The sequence below is a fragment of the Galeopterus variegatus genome, unplaced genomic scaffold, assembly GCF_000696425.1.
Source record: "Galeopterus variegatus unplaced genomic scaffold, G_variegatus-3.0.2 Scaffold2040, whole genome shotgun sequence".
NCBI lineage: Eukaryota > Metazoa > Chordata > Mammalia > Dermoptera > Cynocephalidae > Galeopterus > Galeopterus variegatus.
In genome coordinates this window covers 273,181-292,900 of record NW_007728151.1, presented here as the reverse complement: position 1 = coordinate 292,900, position 19,720 = coordinate 273,181, and the positions used below count along the sequence as shown (strand labels likewise).

The 19,720-nt window shown below is 37.6% G+C and overlaps 1 protein-coding gene across 1 annotated transcript in view; it reads left to right on the top strand.

Moving 5' to 3' along the window:
- Positions 1-504: 504 nt before the first annotated feature.
- Positions 505-19,720, top strand: part of RBMS3 (RNA binding motif, single stranded interacting protein 3) — a gene marked incomplete at its 5' end in the record, with an annotated part of 267,704 nt that continues 248,488 nt past the window's right edge. Inside the window, 2 exons of the mRNA XM_008580173.1 lie at positions 505-572; positions 7,487-7,644. Coding sequence (XP_008578395.1) covers positions 505-572; positions 7,487-7,644 — 226 coding nt within the window. The remainder of the gene's footprint in view (positions 573-7,486; positions 7,645-19,720) is intronic.

Below are 19,720 nucleotides of genomic sequence, written 5' to 3'. Positions count from 1 at the left end.
GCTGTCGTTTTTAGGGAGAAGACACAAAAATGTTTTGCATTTGTTCTGTACTTTTGGGTTGTGGCGATTCTTCCAGAAAAAAATAGTAGGGTATCATAGTAAACTTATAGCTATATTCATGACATTTCCATAATTCCATAGGTATTTGAAGGAGGATCATGATCATTATCAACAAATCAGGTGATAGCTTTCTATCTTGGAGTTCACATCAGGTTGATAAAATAGACGAACTTGAGGCACCCCTTCAGAGTGGTGTATTAGACCCTGAGAAAATGTGTGTTTTGTTTACAATATTGAGTAGTTCTCTATAGTTTTGTTGCCTGTTTTCATTTTTGATCATCAGGACCTCATGTACAAAACCATACGTATTTGTGATATAGTAATATATTACAATAAAACTATAGAGAGATCTCAATATTGTAAAATGTTAATTTAGCATTTTCTCACAGGAGAAACCATCACGTCAGGTCTGATAACTGGTGATACTGAGCTCGAGTTCATGAGGTGCTTGTGGAGGGGAGAAGTCCAGGAAAGCCAGGAATCCAATCTGGCCACCTGTTCCGGGACCACAGGTAATTCAAATTCAGCCATAGAGACTCAAGGGGTTCATTTAATCAGTCACTGCTCATCTCAACTCGAGGCTGCTTGATTGATCTAGAAATAAAAGCCAGCCCCAGCCTTCAAGAATAGCACAGATGACGAGAGATCAGGCTGGTGGGAGCACGAGGCATTGCTTCACACCTAGACCTCCTCTAAGTGGAGTTAAACCCTCTGATTGAACTTGAGGACATGAGCTCCAATTGTCAATGCTGTGCTTACATTAAACCAGAAATAATTAAATACTTCTTTTAAAAAATGTGTTCCTTAGGGAAATTGTTTTTATTGGTTCTTATTTTAGGGAAATTGTTTTCTTTGGATTGGTGCCTTGGGAGGAAAAACTAGTAGTCAGCCTCCTCTAACTGCAGCATTATGTCGACCTAGCAAAATAAAAATCATTGCCTCCCTTTTGGTGGAGGGAAAAGGCAATTGAAAACCTTCACTGCTTAGCAAACAAGGCCACTCCTTGGCAGTCCTTAACTTTTCCCTTTAGTCTTTGATACATTGCCTTGGATGTTTGTTTCTTGAGCACCTATCTTGGGGTATGACTGTGTATCACTCTTTACCTGGTCAAAAGCACTGGCTTTGTAGCCAGGGAATGCAGAAGTCCTAGATTCCTACTATGGAGGTCAGAGCTGAGCATGTGTCCTTACTTCTTCATAATAATACAGATTTGACAAAATTAATACACTGTATTAGAGTTCTTCAGAGAAACAGAACCTATAGGATGTCCCTCTCTTTTTCTCTCTCTCTTTTTCTCCCTGAATGTACAGAGGGAATGTATGTAGAAAGATTTATTATATGGAATTGACTCATGAGATTATGGAGGCTGACAAGTCCCAAGATGTGCAGCTGGCAAGCTGTAGACCCAGGGGAGCCAATGGTGTAGTTCCAGTCCAAATGCTGGCAGGCTCAAGAACCAGGAACAGCTGGTATTTCAGCACAGGTCTGAAGGCAAAATTAAAAGAGGTCTAAGCTTAAAGATAGTCAGGCAGAAGAAGTTCTCTTAATTTGGGGGACGGTCAGCCTTTTTCTTTCATTCAGGTCTTCAACTGATTGAAGATGTCCACCCACATTAGGGAGGACATCTGCTTTACACAGTCTATTGGTTTAAATGTTAAACTCATCCGAAAACATCCTCACAGAAACACCCCAAATAATGTTTGACCAAATATCTAGACACCTTGTGGCCCAGTCAAGTTGATGCATAAAATTAACTATCACTCGCAAGTACGCTACTGAAGCAAGTATGGCCCAAACAGCAGGCTTCCTCCAGGTCTCATCAAGAGGTGCTGAAATTCCTACAGACATGCACCAGACATGCTGATAATATCAGCAGGAGGGGGAGAAGAATATCTTTGAGCAAAGTTAGTGTTAAGCTAATTCCGAGATATCAGATGCCTTTAAGGGCAGCTTGTCAACATGATTCCCTGCTTCTGTTTTCACAGTAAGAAAAAACATTTAGTTTTTATTATCAATTTTTAAATTGCTACAGCATTTAAAGTAGATTGTCCATTAAAAAACAGTTGCTCCTTTTTCTCCTCATTGATTTTTTCCCCTGCAGGTGAGATCCATTCAATAGCAATATTCATAGGCAATCTCCAGAGTTGGTGTAGTGTCATAGAAGGAGTACTAAATCAAGAGTCAGACCATACCGCTTATTCACTTACTAGCCATGTGACTTTGTTAACTCTCCTAAGATAGAATCAATTTTCTAATTTGGGTAGGTAGGATAATAACTCTTTCCCTGTCTACCTGATAGGGTTATCATAAAGGACCACATGATATCAAATGACCCTGAAACACTTTGAAAACTGTAACACTGTTCTCCATGTAAGGTAATATTATTATATTTAGTCTACGTGAATGTCCTTCTCAAAGTGTTTTTAAAAATATCTACAGTTGCATATTTGCTCTAGAGTTGTTTCAGACCTCCTCACGATGTTTCTAGATGTTTTGTCACCACCGTTCAGAAAAAAATCATCTTGAGATAGCATTTGTCCAACTGTTAGTTCAAAAAAGACTATAAATGGTTTATACACAATTGTGTGATTGAAAAAGGACTTGATAGTATATAAAGTAAGCAAGAGCTAATAACTTACTAAGACCCATAGGGTCTTATTATGAAGGAAAAAATATGAATATAGTCCCCTAAAACAATGCCACTCAAAGTTTGTTCCACCATCCGGTTTACAAAGAAATACATACAGAAATTGGGAGTAAGCATTTTATAACAGTTTGACATTAATAGGACACCTAATCCAAGATGTAATTTTGTCTGTTGAATGTAATAATAAAAAGTTGGGACTTGCACTTTTCATCTTTTTAAAAAAAATTTATTCTCTACTAATTTATTATTATATGTTACAAATATTGGTCCATAAGAGATTGGTCCCTGCCCCAGGTGGCTTAAGAAACATTGCTCTAAAATCTCTGTTTAATGCCAGTAACAACTTCCTAAATATTTAAATGTTGTTTAGTGATATGCGAGTGTTACCAGATTGTTGTTAAGGGTTTTTTTGTTTGTTTGTTTGTTTTTATTTTTGACCGGCAAGGGGATCACAACCCTCAGCATGGTGTTGCCCGCACCACGCTCATCCAGTGAGTGCACGGACCATCCCTATATAGGATCTGAACCCGGTTATTTAGCTTGGGGCTCCCAGCGCTACACTCTCCCTAGTGAGCCACGGGGCTGGCCCTGATTGTTGTTAAGTTTTGAAACTGTGTTCTACTAATAACCTTTATCAGAATCCTGTTTATATATTAGACATAATGCATAGTACTCAAAAAACATAGCCCCAGATATAGTCTTTGATATAGATACCAGGGCAATGTTTTTGTTTTGTTTTGTTTTATTTTGTTTTTGTCCTCCATAAGTATTGATTTGCTTAGCCACCTTGATAGGTTCTAAAGTTCTGAAGGTGTCTTAAACTGCTAAAATGCAAATGAATGTCAATAAATTCTATTCTAGCAGTTTAAATACACTAAAAACATGAGCAAAAGGAAGTCATTGCAGGAAAAAATAAATGATTTATATACTCTTGCATGAAATGACAGATTTCTACTCCCATTAACAATAGAAAGGATATTTTAAAAACTTTTTTATGAGCTTTTGACAAAACTAAATAATAAATCAAGAAATCCCTATACAGATTAAAAGATGTAGAAACAAACCAAAGTGGGGGGAGGGGGGCATGGGTAATTATGGTGACATGGTCAATTAAATGTAGTAGATGTATGAATTGTAGTCGTATACTTTTACAAACTAGTATAACTGCACAGTATTCTTTCAGACACTGTGTGTAGAACGCTTACTAAGACAGGGAACTCCTATCAAAGCATTTGTAACTCAACATTTTTCTGTAACTCAAGATAATTGATGAATAGGCAAAGATGAATTAAACAAGGAATTCAGAGATATTCATTTTCGTCTATACTAATAATCCTTTGAACCTCAACTTGCTGTTTACAAGTCATTGGATTGTAAGAGTGGAGTCAGTGTTATGAATTGGTAAGAACACTGGACCGTTTCAAAGAACATGGGTTCTATTTCTAGCCTGGATGGCCTTGGGCAAGTCATAACCATTCCTCTTGCTTCTGTTTTTTTCCATCTGTTAAATGATAAGATTGGACAAGATGCCTCCCTTGGCCCATTCTGGAGCTATATGTCCATGAAAATTTAAGTTTAAAAAAAGATTTTTAAAACTTATTTAGATTGCAGTTATTACATGAGAAAACTTTCCAAAAAGGGAAGTGCTCTTTTTTTCATAGTGCCAATGAAACTTTTGAAAATGACCATCTATTTATACAAGCCTGATATATAAATAAAATTGAAAGTAAAAACATAAATGTGTGTACTATTTTAAAGTTCATTCTGTGCAGAAGTTTAATTACAATGTCAACAAAAAATATTCAAGACCAATAATGTATTTCAAAGGACAGAATTACTTAATAAGTAACATTACCCAATAATATAAAATTGAGGAAAAGCAGTATCCAATGCTATATTGTCTCCATGAATACAAATGAAGGAGTCGATCTTGTTTGAACGTGGATTCAGAAAATAGCTTACTGGGCAATCCCTTATGTACTAAGAGCTATGTGTTTATTGAGCACCATTTTGAGAAGCTGAAATGTGTTCAACATTTAGGGAATTGGGGAATGGATTTGAATTAGGATAAACTAGTGCACTGTTGCCTAGAAAAAACAAGATCTGTACAGTACCTTACAACAGCAAGGTAGGTTACTTGTGGTTATTTAGCCTGATCAAGGGCAAAGAGGGGCAGAATTTTGGGCAAATTTTAACTTGTTCATAGGACCACCATGTGCTATGGCTCATTGTTAATCTCTGATCCTAAGCTGTGGGACATGTATTTCTCATGGAATGCAAGTATATCTAGGCGTGTGGGACTCACAAATCGCATCATAAGAAAGTTATTCCTTTCTCAATTCTGATTCATCCTACTAAAATGACTCAGTCTTACGCTATTGTGCTTCTAACACCTCTCTTAATTACAAATCCCCTTTGTAACAGAGTCAACCAGGGGTGACAAAGCCTTCTGCAAACAAATATTATCTAGCTACAATTTAGTAACATTAATTTGCTTGCTGTTCTTACAGTAGCCTTCTATTTATGGCAGATGAAACTGGCTTTTAAGTTATAGTAGCAACATAAAGTTATCTTATTAAATATATTTATTTAAGCCCCGAAGGTATGTTGATTTAGAGAAATTTTTAAATAAATAATATACATGGCTGGCAAAAATTTCTAAGATTTCACATGCAAATGATTAAGCTAGTAGAAAATGCCCTGAGGTGGAAGATAGGAAACTTGGTCACTGAGTCTAAATCTAACTATGTTACTAATTATTGGATTGTCCTTGGGTAAGATGATAAACATTTCATGACTCCAATCCTTTATTATCTAATAAGTATAGTAATATTTGCCAAACTACCTTTGGAGAGACAAATGTGAAGATTTAAATTAAATGGTGGATAGTGAAATAGTATAAAATTTGAAAGTTATATGTACATAGGTTTATTATTATGTACCTAAAATATGATTTTTTCTTTTCTTTGTTTTTTTTTTAACCACCCCAGCAAAACCAAATCAAACCAACAAACAAAAAGCAAGATCATAACAGTTTGGAGAAGGATATTACTATCTCTGTTTTCTCTCTAAAATGATGCCGTTTAATGGTAGTGGTGGTGGTGGTGGTGTGTGTGTATGGGAGAGAGAGAGTGAGAGAGAGAGACTGACTTCAGTTGTACAATTTCTACACTTAACACTATTCCTAAATATTAAAGCTGTGGTTGTCGTTTTCAGATTGATTATATGTTCATCTTTGCTATTTTCCATGGTAACAAAAATAGCTTGAAAAGTAAACTATGTTTAAAAAATGAACCTAATAACAGATCTTATTCATCTCAAGGTTTAATAAAAATATTATGACCTATCTGAATATTTAGAGCTGTCAAAAATAATGAAATTTAGTTTTGTTCCAAAAATTGTTTCTTAATCAGAAATAATATTAAGAATCTTGTTTATTTTACTTTTTTTGTTGTGTTTAAAACCTCAAATTTTCTGATAATATGTCATCTTTTCACAAAAGATACATGAAAAATAATGAAATTTAGTTTTGTTCCAAAAATTGTTTCTTAATCAGAAATAATATTAAGAAACTTGTTTATTTTACTTTTTTTGTTGTGTTTAAAACCTCAAATTTTCTGATAATATGTCATCTTTTCACAAAAGATACATTGCTGTTACATCATGACATCTCCTATAGACTTCAGGATTTCCTTTTCCCATTTAATCTCTTGCTTATCTTTGAAGTTAAGGTTGTTGTTATGGTTAAAATGTAATGGTTCAATTAAATATCTGATATGTTTTGGTATTAATGATTAATTATATCAGGTTTATGGCTATGTTTTATTTTGAGACTTTCTAATGTTAATTTATTGTATGAAATGCAGAATATTCATGCATGTAGAAATAATGCTAGCAATTGTGGTTTTCCCTTGCATTAAGCAAAGTTTATTTAAGCATTATTGCTACTGGATTAGAAAGTAATAAACGTCATAATCTCATTTGTATATAAACACTCATGCTTGGTCTAGGACAGGGATTCTCAAACTTGAGCATTTATCAGAATCACCTGGAGGGCTTGTCAAAACACGGATTGCCTGGCCCACCCTCAGAGTTTCTGATTCAATAGTTCTGGGGTCGGGCCTGAGAATTTGTATTTCCAACAAGTTCCCAGATGTGCTGCAGCTGATGTAGTTCTTGGACCACACTCTGAGACCCATTGGTCTAGTGGAAGGCAGAATAGCAGAGCACTGAAGCTCAGGAACTTAGGTGATAGGCCCAGATTTCAGCTCTGGTTTTGACATTTCTGTGCTGTGTAATTTGGACAAGTTAGGGACAATTTTGTCATCTATATAATGACAATTAAATTAATTGAGAATATTGAGTACAATAATGCATATTAAGTGCTTGCAACAATGCCTAGCATGTTATGAACACTCACTAAATGTAAATCAGTAACTAGAAGTAATGGTAGTTAGAGTAGTAATTGTGGAAGTAGCATTTAGTGGTAATAGACATGAATATCCACATTTACCTTAGTTCAATTGCAGTAAAAGTTTATTAGTCTTTTCTGAGAAAGGCTGGACAGAGAGCTTGGCTTTCACTGATGACATTGTTTTTATGAGAAACATTCTGCACAGGAAGAGAATTCAGTAAAAAGAAGCAGTGCCCGGGTGAAAGCACTTTCCAGAGCACTGTGGAGACTGCAAACTAGATTGCAGTTTAAGCAAAAGTTGCTCCATTTATCCAATATTTCTCAATATTCAGAACTCACCGCATTTGTTTCTTTCCTTCCCTTAGCAACAAGAGCAAGACCCAACAAACTTATACATCTCAAATCTCCCCATTTCTATGGATGAGCAGGAACTTGAGAATATGCTGAAACCCTTCGGACATGTCATTTCCACAAGAATACTAAGAGACGCTAATGGAGTCAGCAGAGGTGTTGGCTTTGCCAGGTAAAACTCTTGCTCAGTATGTAACTTAACTTCCTTCGTTGTTCCCTTTTGATTTCATTCAGTTCTACTATTAGGGTCCAAAGCAATAGAATATGCAAAAAAAAAAAAAAAAAAAAAAAAAGGCATCTTATCAAATCTATGTGTCTCTGTATGTTTGCTTTGAGCCAAAGAATTCCAATGTAATTATAAGTAAATTATGCTTGCTGAAGTATGGACCGAGAATGTGTTTATGTGTCTTGACTCATAATGATATGCATACAAGCTCCCAATCCTCTCTGTGCCTGTAGATCAACAAAATCAGATGCGGCCAATTCCTGCCAGGGATAATAAACGCCCAGTATCCCAAAACAAAAGAAGCTGTTTGGTGAACAAAACATCCAAATGTTTTTGCATTGATTTCCAAAAAAGAGAGATGGTAGAATTTCTAAGTAAGGAGAAGAGAGAAGAGAGGAAAGATTTAGGAAAACAGGAATTGTTGGGAAGTCCCAAGGAGCCCAGAAATATTAGGGGAGGCCAAGAAGGCATTTGTATTTAAGAGGCCCTAGCTGTGTATTTTTTAATATTTTAGGCAGAACAGGAAAAAAAAAGTTGTATTTCTTTCATTGTTGTAAAAGGAAGAGTTGTTTTCATTTTAACTTTAAGGGAATGTTTACAAAAGAGGATCTCAGCCAGAAATGGAGTTAAAATGATTGTACCTGCTGTGCTTTCATGAAAAACAAAGCTCACAAAACCACAGAGTAAAAGAAACTGCTCAAAGACAAAGAAGCAAATGCTGCTGTCTGCAAGGCTTTGTGCTTTTATGTGCGTCTCCAGCTGACTTAATGTGGATGTTTCGGTGAACTCCTACATTGCTCAGGATGAATGTGAGGTGTGGAAGTCAGCCCATTGCAGACAGGTGTGTCCACCTAGGATGAACCCAACCATCACTTGAAAAACCATTTTGAATCAACTTCTGTTCACCCACTTTGGGAGATAACAAATGGTAATATAAATGTTAACTGATCCCCAACTTGACATTTTGGAGGTCATGGACCATTTCTTAAACATTTTTTTATTCCCCCTAATGTTCCACACATATTAGGCCAGTAGACATATGTAAGATACATTTGATGATTTGAACAAAAATAAGCAAAATGAAGACAATCTCCCTGACTCGAATGGGTGCATGAGGCATTCAGGCTTTCAGCACATTGACGACTATTGATTTTCATGGTCATGGCAGAGCTAATGACACCACTCGGGGCTCTCAATTTTGCCAATGGAGTCATTCTTGGATAGGGTACAACCTGCCATCCAAGGTCTGAGCAATGTGGGAGTTCACCAGAACAACTGCTACGTTGCACTTTGCACGGCATGCACATTCCTGTAATGCTTCCCTCACTCCTTGCCCTCTAGAAACTCTCTCTAATAAATTAGTTTCTCCTTCATTTGTACTGCTGCTGAGAAATAAATGCATTTCAAAGTCATCTAGAGAACACACTTTCTAAGAAGATCTATGGCACCTTTTTTTTAAACATAGGATTTTTTGGTATAAACTATGTTAGTTTACTAGGGCTGCCATAATAAAATACAGCACATTGGGTGGCTTAAACAACAGAAATTTATTTTCTCACAATTCTGGAGGCTAGAAGCCAGAGATCAAGGTGTCTTCGGGGTTGGTTTCTTGTGAGGCCTCTCTCTTTGGCCTGTAGGTGGCCGTCTTCTCCTGTGTCTCCTTCACGTGGTCTTCCTTCTGTACATGTCTGTCCTAATCTCTTCTTCTCATAAGGGCACCAGTCATATTGGATTAGGGCCCACTGTAATAGCCTCATTTTAACTTAAATTAGCTCTTTAAAGACCCTGTCTCCAAATATATTCACGTTCTAAGATTCTCGGGGTTAGGACTTCAACATATGACTTCTGGGGGACACAGTTCAGCTCATAACACAAAGATTGTACTATTTACTTCTCTCACGTTTATCTTTTCTGTATACTTTGAGTTTGTTTAAAATAGAACTTATTCTTCTTAAGCTAAATATTATAGTAAAATATATTGTAAGTGGTAAAACTATAATCATGGCATACAATGTTATGAAAGAATAAAACTTACAAAGATATTTTTCTTTAGGAACTGAGGAAGGGTGGGAATTTTAAACTGATATTTTATCCCTTCTCTGAATGCAGCCTCTCACTCCTCCAGAAGCCACAAGTGAGCCCTTAAAAATTCAAATCTGATCATGTCAGGGTCCTGTTTACAATCCTTCAATATGCCCTAAGTGATTTCACTTGCTGATCTCTCGGGCATGATCCCTGATGTCACTAACCTTCCTGGTCTTGACTCTGTCCTGTCCAGGACACAAGCTGCCCTTCTTGACTGGTTATAATTTTCTTGACTTTTCCTTTGGCTTCTGCTTATTCATCTCTCAGGTATTGGCTTAAAGGTCTTTTCTACAAAGAATCTTTACTGACCTCTAAACCTAGGCTTCAGACGAAGTTAGGTGCTCTTCTTACAGCTCCTGTAAAAGTTCCCGCCCCCCCCCCCATAAGATGTATCACAATTGCAGTGAATTCACTATCTAATTTCTGTCTTCACTTACTGAATTTCATGTTTCCTTAAGTCAAGTTTCCTTTTTCATTGTTGGATAGATGGAGGCGTGGGTGGGTGATGGAACTCATAATTACCATTTTACAAAGGAAGTTCCTGAATAGCTAAACCAATGGTCTTTTAAAACTTTGAGCTTTGAATATGAATTATCAATCACATTCCAATACTGAAGCTTAGGTGTCTGCACTCTAAATCATGTTTTTTTTCAATTTCAGCAAGTGGTATGTGGGTTGAAAAGGAAAACATAGGTTAAAGTCAAGCCAATGGTTTCCTATGCCTAAGAAAGAAGAAGAAAATGTGAATCTGCCTGTCATTTGTTAAGCCTGGAAACTGACAGAGAATGAGTATTTCATTTTCCATGTATCTTAGACTTTAAATTTCAAAGATCAGGATCCCACATGATTAACCTAATTTTATGCAAGAAAACAATTTTAGCTATGCCATATGTAAGTAGATCTGCCCAAATTCCTTCTTCCTCACACTTTAACATTTGTTCTGCATTTTCTCAAACAATTATGGCTAATGCCTTAACTAACTGGTCATTCAGCAACTTAACTCTTGCACAAGTGTTTCTTCTTTTAAAAAATATTATCCCTTCCCCTTTTTTACGCAGTCTTTCTGCACTGGAATGTTACCTCTGAACCACAAAACAGAGATGATTTGAGTCAGTATTTTCTCGATTCTTCCAAGGATAATACATAGCAAGTGAGAGAAGTTATTATATTACATGCAAATGTCTTGGGACAGTGGTTCTCAAAGTGTGCTTCCCAGATCACCTGAGAACTGGCTAGAAATGCAATTTTTCCCACCTACTTACCTACTGAATGAGCAATCTGGTGGTGGGGGTGAGCAGCAACAAATCTGCGCACTAACAAGCACTTCGAGTTATTGCTGCTTTCAAAAGATTGAGAAATGTTGTCTGAGGGTATTAGGACTGGTTCTCAGGATCATCTGGAAGGTCTTTAAAAACTCAGATTTCTGGGCCTTGCTCTTAGTTTCTAGTTCAGTAGGTTTGGAGTGGGACCAAAACATGCATTTCTCACAAATTCCCAGGTGATACTGACACTGCTGTCTGGGAACCACACTCCGAGAACTACTGCTCTAAATTTATTATCTATGATTTTTCTAGATGGAATTGATTCCTGTTGATGCCTCTATCACACTGTATCACTTTCTCAAAATGCACTTATCACAAGTCTGTCTCCTTTCCTGTTCCTCAAGGATAGAGACCATGCCTCCTTCTGCACAGCTATTCCAGCATCTAGAACACTGTCTGACACATAACTCATCTTCAGTAACTTTTTGATGATGAATAAATAAAATCACTCCAGGGATTTTTTGTTTTATTTGGTTTTGTTTTTTGTTTGTTTGTTTTTTGACAATAACAGTATGTAGGGAGATAACATTTGATGATAATGGTAGGCCAATACTGAGACAGGGAATACTGGCATATAAGAGAATACTATGTATATAAGAGATGTATATAAGATGTATATAGATGTATATAAGAGAATACATTAGCTGAACTACTATTGGTTCACAAGTTGTTTCTTTCTGTAAAAGTTCTCAGTGCCACAGCCATCATTAAAGGAAAAGGCAGTCTATAATCGTATCTAGTAAATTGTTGTACAATTCTCTTGAATTTATGACTATCTCAGTTCACAAAACCTGAATAATTCTTTCAGCTGGCTTCATTTTTTGAATATTGCCATTGGTCACTTCTAATCAGATGTAGTCCTTAATTCATGTGCAAGAGTCTAAAATTCTTTTGACTAGGAAAAAAAATCCATTATTATTTTACTTGCAAGCTATACATTAATCTACTTTGATAACCATCTCTTCAAAGTAAAAGGAGTATCTTCATTTTATATTTAAAACACTGAACTTCAAAGCATTGATTTGAATGCCAGTAGGGTGCATAGACAGCACAATTGCAGGCTTTTCCAAGTTCCAGAAGCACTAGTGTCTGAAATTACAGACATTTTATTTTATTTTTTATGGTTTTTTTTTACTCTCTTGTAACTTAAAACAATTTTGTAAGATCCATCCTCCTCCAGGCAGCATTTTATAGTCAAGTCATAAACCTCTAAACACAGAAGTTTATGGTGGGAATGCTGACAGTCAGACCCAATACTGCCGAGCTCGTGGGTGCCAACAGACTACCCTGCCCGGGAGGGTGAGGATCAGAGCATAAATCAGCTAGAGTCTGGGGGACATAACTGTGTGTTCATGCTATCCATGTCCCATTCCCAGAAACTTGAGACCATTTGTCCAGCAAAATCACATTGAAAGAGTGTTATGAGAGGCCAGTAAAGAATGACCCAGAGTGGGGATGGGATAGGGGGTAAGCATTCACAATTAATCCAGCTTCAACATCTGGGAACATAGAGTCTCTTTAAGAGATGCATTTACTGTCCCCTGGTGAGCTAAAGAGCGTGAGAGACCATGGAACACAGAGACCTTTGTGCTTTGTAGTATTTTTCACCCTTCTTCATTACTCTTAATTTGATTCTCATGGAGCTTTGTTTGCATGACTTTTAACATAGGGGCGGCCCTGTGTACCACCTCTTCTCACTGAACGAGAAAGTTATCTAAATAAGAAATTTCAGTTCTTTATTTTCACTAAGTAAAAAAATAATAATAATAATGGCAGTTATAGGCAGAAAATACTAGCCTAATTAATAAAAATCAGTATAAATGGCAGGTTAAAAATATTCTTCTTGTGGGCCGGCCCGGTGGTGCACTGCTACAGTGCGCCGCTTGGGAGCACGGCGGCGCTCCCGCCAAGGGTTCGGATCCCACATACAGACCGGCCGCTCACTGGCTGAGCGAGGTGCGGGCGCAACACCGAGGGTTGCGATCCCGTTGCCGGTCCCGGTCCGGTACGGGCGCGACACTGAGGGTTGCGATCCGTTGCCGGTCATGAAAAAAGACAAAAAGGAAAAAAAAATATATATATATTCTTCTTGTATCTTCTATGAATAACTTTAAAATTGTATTGCTTTACCTTCTACTGCCTGATACTTCTTGCTCCCTGTCTTCTCTCACCTCCTGGAATATGAGAACACTGAGAACAGACATAATGAAAATATAGAAATTTTTAAAAATTTGTAAGCAAACACCAGTACTTTCTTTGGGGACAAATATATGATTATTTATAAGACCATCAAGTCTATCAAAATTTGTATTCATTGTTTGGAGTATGTTTTGACTATATCTACCTTGAGTCCATTGTCTTGTTGACTTTTCCTCTCTTGCCATTTTGGCAACTCTTTTGCCATTACTGTCTCAAATACATGGAACCAGGAAATTAAACTGTGACCAAAGAAAACCTCTAAGGTGTAAACTTAGCGATTAGCAATCTCTAAACTACAGCTGTATTTGCACAGAAACAGGTTACAGTTATGTTTGCTGAGATTGAAGAGAATGAGGGGTTATGTTTCATTCCTTTTGGTAATTTTAATTACTCTTCCATTTGTCAGCAAACGTGGTCCACTGCAGAGTATAGTCCTGGTCTCTCCTCCAGCTTCTTCAATTTTGTTCTTGTTTTGTATGTCTCTTTTACTTTTGGCTGTTTCTTCTCATTGCCTCTTTTAATCTTACCATTGGAAAGTCACGATCCTGGCTGGAAAAGGCAGAACATTCTGCTTTATTTTCCATATATTCAGAGACCTGGGTTTCAAAACCCACAACAATCAACCAACCAACCAATCAACCAACCAACCAAACAAATAAATTAAATTGCATCAAATATCAAATAATCTATTATTCTGAAATCTTCTGGACTCAAGTCTTCTTCTATATACACCTTTATAAAAATCTGGAGAAGGGGGAACAATATATCCTGTTTTGCTTTATTATTATAAAATGGGAGGAATGACTATATTCCAAAGATATATTCCTCTGTGGCATGCAAAGAGAAAAATTATTTACCCATGTGAAACTGAATTTGAGCAACTTTGTTATCTCTAGATTGGAAATGGTGTCCATTCAGTATGCTCAGGACCTGTAAGACCATTTTACCCTGTACCTGCTCTAAGCACAAAGCATGACAAGAACTGCTGGGGCATCCAGAAGGTGGTGGGGATTTGAGACAGGTAGTCTTCTTCTACTCAGTAGAGAAGAAAGACTTGCAAATATAGCCAGATATCTCTATTTATTGTTTTTCTTATACTCTCAGCTTTCTGTGAGTTAGGCTAAACCATTTATTCTCTACATCTTTATGGTTTTGAATATGGCTTTACATGGGTTGGAAATAACCTAGCTTGCATATTAGTTCTGCACCTCTTATTTGTGTTCTTGGACCAGTTACTTAAACTCTCTGAGCTTCTTTTCCTGATAAATAAAATGTATTCAATCGTTCATTCAGTTCATCCAATAAATATATCTTGAGCACTACTAATATGCCAGTAATTGTTCTAGATGCAGTAATCCAGAGATGTGCACAAAGAAAATATCTGCTTTCATTACTGAACTGGGGAGATGACAATAAGTATGAAATAAACAAATAATCAAATATCAAATAATTAATCCCTAATTAAAGTGTTACAAAACCAAAACAAAACATAGGGGCATGATAGATAATGGGGGGACTAGAGGTCAGGGACAGGAAAGCCCTCTGAAGAGGGAATATTTAAAGTGAGGTGCAAATGAGAAGGAACCAGCCAGGAGCCTCTCTTGGAGGAGAGGAATAGGGAAGAGAGCAATCCTGGAGAAGGGAAAGGGAAGTAGAAGGTCTAAGGTGGGGCCAAGTTTGGCATATTTGGGAAACAGAAAGGAAACAAAATTGTTAGATCATAGGTCAAGAGAAAGAGGTATAATAGGTAATAATATCTACGAATGAAATATGGCTGTAGCTCAAAGAGTTTGATCAAAACTGATAATGCATTCTAGAGGCATTTAATAGCAGGTCTTTTCTAGACCTATCCTTCTAGATCTATAGTTATTAATTTCCTCTTTATCTCAGTTTAATTTTTTAAGTTTAATTTTCTTCCACTTTTTCCCACCAAAATTCCTTTTGGAAACATTAGTCCATGGCTAAAAGATAGATTTAGATTATTATGCATCGAGACAAGGGTGCCCAGTGGGGGTGGTCAGGTAATCTAAGTGACAGAAGTAGTTTCCAGATCGAGTGTAAGAAAAACTTTTTTTTTTCCTTTATTTTTTTAAAACACAGCCTCTGGAGTAAGTTTGTATTCCTCTATTGTTTATAGTTTTATGATGTAGCCATCAGGGTGCTGACTGGAAGCAGAATTTCACTCCAGATGACTCAAGTGAAGAGAATAGAACAGAGGAGTATTTACAGAAGTGTGGGCAGACTGAAGGGGACTGACACTGGCATGTTGTGATACCCCAGAGGATCAACAGAGGAAAGCCCTCACCACCCTGTGGGTTACAGGGGCAAGTGGAGGCATGCGCCTAGAGCCCGACGAGACCTGGAGCCTTTGGGCAGGGACTGCCTGGAAGAGCTGCAGACAGAGAGGGATGCAGCCCCTGCTAGACAGACACGGTGCCAAAGCAGGGAGAGAATGAGGAAAGACCACTCTCTCTACTTCTACTTCTCTCTACTCTGTCTTTTGATGTCCCTTCAGGAGTCTGATGTAGAACCCCATGGAAAGCCAGCAAATAAGAAAGCTAAGATGATACAGTCCATAGAAGGGTCACTTTTTTGGGGCATAGAGCAGGGCAGAAAAGACATATGTATAATGGAAAGGCAAAGAGAAAAACACCAGTCCATGTGGATAAATTAAATTAAATATTTTTATTTTCTTTTGGCTCCACGATTAAAAAACTAAACAAAACAACAACAACAACAACAAAAGTGCAAGGTCAGTGATAAATGGCATCTACTACTTTGCCTTAGGATTAACAATTGATGCTGCTTGGTAGGTATGATGGCAAACTGGCTTTCCTTATGAAAGCAAGTGTTGGGCTGGCCCATTAGCTCAATTGGTTAGAGCACAACCTCTTATACATCATGGTCATGGGTTCAAATCTCCATACTGGTCAGCTTCCAAAAAAAAAAAAAAAATAGGCAAGTGTTTTTCATCTCCAGCCCACAATCTGTGGTCTTTTTTTCTGACACTAAATATGGGTGTTTTCTGACATCAAATATATGTTGTCTTTGCATACTAATTCTTCGACTTTCTGACACTACTGGGTGTGCTACAATGCAATTTAATTCTGACACTAGCTACCTGGAATTATTGTCAGACTCCACAGGTATAAGGGCTTAGTCCCATGCCAGCTGCAAATGAGCTATCCACTTCTGCCCTGCCAACTACAAATTTGGGAGTTCTCACAGCCTTCTCCGCCCTGCCATCTCAGGTTAAATAATGTACGGGAATGACTCACAGAAACACTATACTTATACTCACCAATTACTATAAAGGATACAACTCAGAAACAGCCAAATGGAAAAGATGCGTATGGCATGGTATGGGGGAAGGGACACAGAACTTCCACGTGCTCTCCAGGCTCACCCCCCTCACAGCACATCAGTGTGTTCACCAACCTGGAAACTCCCAAACCTCATCATTTAGGGGCTTTTTATAGACATTTCATTAAGTAATCATGATTGATTAAATCATTGGCCATTGGTGATTGAGCTCAATCTCTAGGCCTTGTCCAGTCCTCAGAAGTCAGAGGGTGGGGCTGAATGTTTCAACCCACTGATCATGTCTTGGTCTTTCTGGTGACCAGCCCCCATCCTGAAGCTATCTGGGGTGGTCACCCCACCCTGAATGACCTCATTAGCATGAACATAGGTGTGGTCCAAACGTTGTCTGTTCTGAGTAATAAAAGATACTCCTATAACTCAGAAAATTCCAAAAGTTTTCGGAGCTCTATGCCAGGAACCTGGGACAAAGACAAACTATATTTTTTATTTTACCACAGTTGCCATGCAGAAAACATGTCAGACTATCCCATCTTTCTAGGGGAGTCAGAAATTCACATTTTCATGTGAATGCTACCAAGCTTTAAATGTTAACAACCATTTCAAATTTTCAAAAATCTCTTTTCAGTCTAAACAAAACATACTTGTAGACTGGAGTTGACCCATGGCTTCTGGTCTGGGCTGCCTGACATAGTGCTCCAGAACAGCAGTTTTCAACCCTGGATGTGCACAGGAATCACCTGGGTAGCTTTGAAAACTTTGTGCCTGGGCCTCATGCCAAAACAATTAAGTCTGAATCTCCTTGGCTGGGCCCCAGATATTGGTGTTTTTAAAAAATAGTTTTCTGATAATTTTAATATGTAGTGATTTTTTAAATAAACTTTATATTTTGGAGTAAGTTACATTTACAAAAAGGTTATAAAGACAATACAGAGTTCCAACATACCACATACCCAGTTTCCCCCATTAACACCTTATATTACCATGGCACATTTTCAAAATTAAGATACTGACATTGGCATATTACTATTAACTAAACTTCACACTCTATTTGGATCTCACCAATTTTTCCATTAGTATTCTTTTTCTGTTTCAGGATCTAATCTCGGGTAGTACGGGTACATATTGTGTTTAGTTGTTACGTCTCACCAGCCCGCTCTGGTCAGTGATAGTTTCTCAGGCTTTCTTTGTTCTCTTTGAATAGTACTAGCCAGGTATCCTGAAGAACGTCTCCAGATCTGGGTTTTTCTGATGTTTTTCTCATGATAGGACCTAGATTATGCATAGCTTTTTGGAACAAGCAACAGAAGTGATATGTCTCATCATATCAGAATATGTCTCCAAATTTTGTAAACTATTTTAGTTAATCATGTCTGAATGGAGTGGAGACAGCAGGACCCATCCAACTTCAGAACAGACTGAAGTAGATCAGCCAGTATGGGCAATCAGGAGAGACAACATGAGGCCAGCAATGGAGCTCCATCTCTTCCAAATCATCTGAGTTAAGAGTCAAGAGACAAAGGTTCTCTTCTGAGCTCACCCACTAATTAGGCTTTAGGGAAGCCAAATGTAGTCTTCTAGTGTTAGTTTTTTCACCTGTACAATGTAGAAGTTGATATCTGAGCCCATTTCCAGTCCTGAAATTATGTGATTCTATAACTCTGGAGTAGGTTTTCATTACTCAAATATTACCCACAGTTCCATTTCCTAAGAGAAATATAATGCTAAGCAAGACACCACCAAAATGTCTGGGTTTCTGCAACAGGGGTTGGCAGGGAGGCTGCTCTGATTCACTATGTGGCATTTATGCCACTTGTATCCTAGGAATATCAGGCGCCTGGCAGGAAGCAAACTAATTACACAAACTAAGAAAAAAATTCAACTCATTCATTCATCTTTGTTCCTAGGGCTCACTATTCTTCCTTCCATTACAATGGACTAAGAATTAAATGACATAATTTGTTTTTGAAATGTCAGAAGGAATACACATTTTAGTACTTTAAAAAATCTTTTAATGTTGACCCTTCTCGTAAATCTTACCGGAAGTAAATATGAGTGGTTTGCATTGTTGGATACTCTAAGTCGCCAATAGTTTGTACAGAGCCTGTGATTGCAAAACGACAAACATTTCACAATAGTGGAAACCTCTAATTAACCATAATACATGACAGGGTGGATTTGTTTTAAATACATGACTTAGTAATGCCTGTTGCTTTAAGATCATAAACCGTGAGATTCTCTATTGAGGTGAGATAGGTAGGCTGCAAATGGTTTAGCAAAATACTTTTCTACCTTTGAATGTTTAGTCTGACCCAGAACATTCTACTAATATTGGATCAGGCTCTCATCTGATGTAATTTGCCTGTGGGAATTGTATTGGCTGTGAAACTAGCTCCACTTCGTAGTTGGTGTTAAAAAAAAGAAAAAAAAAAAAAGCAGCAGCACAATTCTTTGGTGCGTTTCGAATGACTGAAACTAGGTTCCTAGGCACTGAGACAAGAAAGAATGTCAAACAGGACCTTTAATGTGTCCTTATATTTAAACATCAGACCTAACAGAAAACCCTGAAGCTTTATACAATGATTGGAGTCTTGTAAGAGACTAATTAATGTGTTGTCAGGTGAATGGTTGGCCTGGCACTTGAGCTGTTCTGAAAGACGCAAGAGGGTTCAGGTACCGCCTAGGAAGAATAGAAGCAGTTGTAGCAAGTGATTCAGTGGCCTGCCTGAAAGGGACATGTAAAGGCAGCTGTGTCTGGTGTGCCGGCTTTTCAGACTCACTTGATAATGCTAGTGTCAGTTTCAACTGAAGCGTGTGCCAGATTTCAGATAGCTTGTGCTGGCGTTTCAGAGCAGTTAATTGTGAAACTTGAGAAGAAAATGGGCGCATTCTTCCTAAGATGGCTATTCAAATACAATCTCCTTCGCCCCCAAGAGCTCTCTGGGATTCACTTTTGTTCTGTTTCCACATAAAATGTGTGAGGAACACTGAGCCTTTTCCCCTTGGCAGCTCCTATATTACCATCTTTGCTGGGACTGCTTTGCCTTGTTACAATGTGCCCCGTGTATTAAAATGAAATTGTCACTGCTGGGTGG